At 52.6% G+C, this 5,000-nt stretch overlaps 1 protein-coding gene across 1 annotated transcript in view; it reads left to right on the forward strand.

Annotated features, from left to right (window-relative positions):
- Positions 1–5,000, forward strand: part of LOC139381651 (testican-2-like) — a 120,781-nt gene that overhangs the window by 86,489 nt on the left and 29,292 nt on the right. The window contains exons 7-8 of the mRNA XM_071125332.1: positions 238–329; positions 521–647. Of these exons, the coding sequence (XP_070981433.1) occupies positions 238–329; positions 521–647 (219 nt within the window). The remainder of the gene's footprint in view (positions 1–237; positions 330–520; positions 648–5,000) is intronic.

The raw sequence follows: 5,000 nt of genomic DNA on the forward strand, positions 1-5,000 counted from the left end.
ATCACATTCACAATCAAGTCATTTCCTTGTATTTGTTTAGCCAGGATAGTCCCCTCAGTAACACCTGCCACTGTTTTCCAGGGAGTCCTGGGCTCCGTAAACTAAATCACATTTAGTTTTAACTTAGTCTTTTGTTTTGATTGAATTTAATTGATCTGGGATTTGATTTGATGTGTCTTGAAAGACATCTCGTAAAATAAAATGTATAATTATTATGTGTATGTATTCTCTCCTCAGTCCTGGACAAGAGCCTGGTGGCCAGCTGTAAGGATTCCATAGGCTGGATGTTCTCGAAGCTGGATACTAATAATGACCTGTATCTGGACCAGGTAACTTTGTCTTGTCTGATAATCCTTTCATTTGTTTTACCACGGAGGACCACTTTGAAAACAAGTGTTTTAATGAATACTTTCAGGTGTTATCTTTCTGGGATCAGATTGCTCATCTCGTTTGACATGTACAGTACGTGATGTGTGTTATTTTTACACCAAATAAATGTAAAAATACATTTTAATTTCAGGCCGAGCTGGCAGCTATCAACCTGGACAAGTATGAGGTGTGCATCCGCCCATTCTTCAACTCCTGTGACGGCTACAAGGATGGGAGGGTATCCACCGCAGAGTGGTGCCTCTGCTTCTGGAGGGAAAGTGAGTTACTGACTGACTGACTGACTGACTGACTGACTGGCTGACTGACTGGCTGACTGGCTGACTGACCCAGGGTTCTGCTTCTGGAGGGAAAGTGAGTTACTGGCTGGCTGACTGGCTGACTGGCTGACTGACTGGCTGACTGACCCAGGGTTCTGCTTCTGGAGGGAAAGTGAGTTACTGGCTGGCTGACTGACTGACTGGCTGACTGGCTGACTGACTGACTGGCTGACTGGCTGACTGACTGACTGACTGGCTGGCTGGCTGACTGGCTGACTGGCTGGCTGACTGACTGGCTGGCTGACTGGCTGACTGGCTGACTGACTGACCCAGGGTTCTGCTTCTGGAGAGAAAGTGAGTTACTGACTGACTGACTGACTGGCTGACTGACTGACTGACTGGCTGACTGACTGACCCAGGGTTCTGCTTCTGGAGGGAAAGTGAGTTACTGACTGACTGGCTGACTGACTGGCTGACTGACTGACTGGCTGACTGGCTGACTGACTGACCCAGGGTTCTGCTTCTGGAGGGAAAGTGAGTGTTACTGACTGACTGACTGGCTGACTGACTGACTGGCTGACTGACTGGCTGACTGACTGACTGACTGACTGACTGACTGGCTGACTGGCTGACTGACTGACTGACTGACCCAGGGTTCTGCTTCTGGAGGGAAAGTGAGTGTTACTGACTGACTGACTGACTGACTGACTGACTGGCTGACTGACTGACTGACCCAGGGTTCTGCTTCTGGAGGGAAAGTGAGTGTTACTGACTGACTGACTGACTGACTGACTGACTGGCTGACTGACTGACTGACCCAGGGTTCTGCTTATGGAGGGAAAGTGAGTGTTACTGACTGAGTGGCTGACTGACTGACTGACTGACTGGCTGACTGACTGACTGACCCAGGGTTCTGCTTCTGGAGGGAAAGTGAGTTACTGACTGACTGGCTGACTGACTGGCTGACTGACTGACTGGCTGACTGGCTGACTGACTGACCCAGGGTTCTGCTTCTGGAGGGAAAGTGAGTGTTACTGACTGACTGACTGGCTGACTGACTGGCTGACTGACTGACTGGCTGACTGACTGGCTGACTGACTAACTGACTGACTGACTGACTGGCTGACTGACTGGCTGGCTGACTGACCCAGGGTTCTGCTTCTGGAGGGAAAGTGAGTTACTGGCTGGCTGACTGACTGACTGGCTGACTGGCTGACTGACTGACTGGCTGACTGGCTGACTGACTGGCTGGCTGGCTGACTGGCTGACTGGCTGGCTGACTGGCTGACTGACTGACTGGCTGACTGGCTGACTGACTGACCCAGGGTTCTGCTTCTGGAGAGAAAGTGAGTTACTGACTGACTGACTGACTGGCTGACTGACTGACTGACTGGCTGACTGACTGACCCAGGGTTCTGCTTCTGGAGGGAAAGTGAGTGTTACTGACTGACTGACTGGCTGACTGACTGGCTGACTGACTGACTGGCTGACTGACTGGCTGACTGACTGACTGACTGGCTGACTGGCTGACTGACTGACTGACTGACCCAGGGTTCTGCTTCTGGAGGGAAAGTGAGTGTTACTGACTGACTGACTGACTGACTGACTGACTGGCTGACTGACTGACTGACCCAGGGTTCTGCTTCTGGAGGGAAAGTGAGTGTTACTGACTGACTGACTGACTGACTGGCTGACTGACTGACTGACCCAGGGTTCTGCTTATGGAGGGAAAGTGAGTGTTACTGACTGAGTGGCTGACTGACTGACTGACTGACTGGCTGACTGACTGACTGACCCAGGGTTCTGCTTCTGGAGGGAAAGTGAGTTACTGACTGACTGGCTGACTGACTGGCTGACTGACTGACTGGCTGACTGGCTGACTGACTGACCCAGGGTTCTGCTTCTGGAGGGAAAGTGAGTGTTACTGACTGACTGACTGGCTGACTGACTGGCTGACTGACTGACTGGCTGACTGACTGGCTGACTGACTGACTGACTGACTGACTGGCTGACTGGCTGACTGGCTGACTGACTGACCCAGGGTTCTGCTTCTGGAGGGAAAATGAGTGTTACTGACTGACTGACTGACTGACTGACTGGCTGACTGACTGACCCAGGGTTCTGCTTCTGGAGGGAAAGTGAGTGTTACTGACTGACTGACTGACTGACTGACTGGCTGACTGACTGACTGACCCAGGGTTCTGCTTATGGAGGGAAAGTGAGTGTTACTGACTGAGTGGCTGACTGACTGACTGACTGACTGACTGGCTGACTGGCTGACTGACTGACTGACTGACCCAGGGTTCTGCTTCTGGAGGGAAAGTGAGTGTTACTGACTGACTGACTGACTGACTGACTGACTGACTGACTGACTGGCTGACTGACTGACTGACCCAGGGTTCTGCTTCTGGAGGGAAAGTGAGTGTTACTGACTGACTGACTGACTGACTGACTGACTGGCTGACTGACTGACTGACCCAGGGTTCTGCTTATGGAGGGAAAGTGAGTGTTACTGACTGAGTGGCTGACTGACTGACTGACTGACTGGCTGACTGACTGACTGACCCAGGGTTCTGCTTCTGGAGGGAAAGTGAGTTACTGACTGACTGGCTGACTGACTGACTGGCTGACTGACTGACCCAGGGTTCTGCTTCTGGAGGGAAAGTGAGTGTTACTGACTGACTGACTGGCTGACTGACTGGCTGACTGACTGACTGGCTGACTGACTGGCTGACTGACTGGCTGACTGACTGACCCAGGGTTCTGCTTCTGGAGAGAAAGTGAGTTACTGACTGACTGACTGACTGGCTGACTGACTGACTGACTGGCTGACTGACTGACCCAGGGTTCTGCTTCTGGAGGGAAAGTGAGTTACTGACTGACTGGCTGACTGACTGGCTGACTGACTGACTGGCTGACTGGCTGACTGACTGACCCAGGGTTCTGCTTCTGGAGGGAAAGTGAGTGTTACTGACTGACTGACTGGCTGACTGACTGACTGGCTGACTGACTGGCTGACTGACTGACTGACTGACTGACTGACTGGCTGACTGACTGACTGACTGACCCAGGGTTCTGCTTCTGGAGGGAAAGTGAGTGTTACTGACTGACTGACTGACTGACTGACTGACTGACTGACTGGCTGACTGACTGACTGACCCAGGGTTCTGCTTCTGGAGGGAAAGTGAGTGTTACTGACTGACTGACTGACTGACTGACTGGCTGACTGACTGACTGACCCAGGGTTCTGCTTATGGAGGGAAAGTGAGTGTTACTGACTGAGTGGCTGACTGACTGACTGACTGACTGGCTGACTGACTGACTGACCCAGGGTTCTGCTTCTGGAGGGAAAGTGAGTTACTGACTGACTGGCTGACTGACTGGCTGACTGACTGACTGGCTGACTGGCTGACTGACTGACCCAGGGTTCTGCTTCTGGAGGGAAAGTGAGTGTTACTGACTGACTGACTGGCTGACTGACTGGCTGACTGACTGACTGGCTGACTGACTGGCTGACTGACTAACTGACTGACTGGCTGACTGGCTGACTGACTGGCTGGCTGACTGACCCAGGGTTCTGCTTCTGGAGGGAAAGTGAGTTACTGGCTGGCTGACTGACTGACTGGCTGACTGGCTGACTGACTGACTGGCTGACTGGCTGACTGACTGACTGGCTGGCTGGCTGACTGGCTGACTGGCTGGCTGACTGGCTGACTGACTGACTGGCTGACTGGCTGACTGACTGACCCAGGGTTCTGCTTCTGGAGGGAAAGTGAGTGTTACTGACTGACTGACTGGCTGACTGACTGGCTGACTGACTGACTGACTGGCTGACTGACTGGCTGACTGACTGACTGGCTGACTGGCTGACTGACTGACTGACTGACCCAGGGTTCTGCTTCTGGAGGGAAAGTGAGTGTTACTGACTGACTGACTGACTGACTGACTGACTGGCTGACTGACTGACTGACCCAGGGTTCTGCTTCTGGAGGGAAAGTGAGTGTTACTGACTGACTGACTGACTGACTGGCTGACTGACTGACTGACCCAGGGTTCTGCTTATGGAGGGAAAGTGAGTGTTACTGACTGAGTGGCTGACTGACTGACTGACTGACTGGCTGACTGACTGACTGACCCAGGGTTCTGCTTCTGGAGGGAAAGTGAGTTACTGACTGACTGGCTGACTGACTGGCTGACTGACTGACTGGCTGACTGGCTGACTGACTGACCCAGGGTTCTGCTTCTGGAGGGAAAGTGAGTGTTACTGACTGACTGACTGGCTGACTTACTGGCTGACTGACTGACTGGCTGACTGACTGGCTGACTGACTGACTGACTGACTGACTGACTGGC

The sequence above is a fragment of the Oncorhynchus clarkii genome, chromosome 23 (genome assembly GCF_045791955.1).
Source record: "Oncorhynchus clarkii lewisi isolate Uvic-CL-2024 chromosome 23, UVic_Ocla_1.0, whole genome shotgun sequence".
Lineage (NCBI taxonomy): Eukaryota > Metazoa > Chordata > Actinopteri > Salmoniformes > Salmonidae > Oncorhynchus > Oncorhynchus clarkii.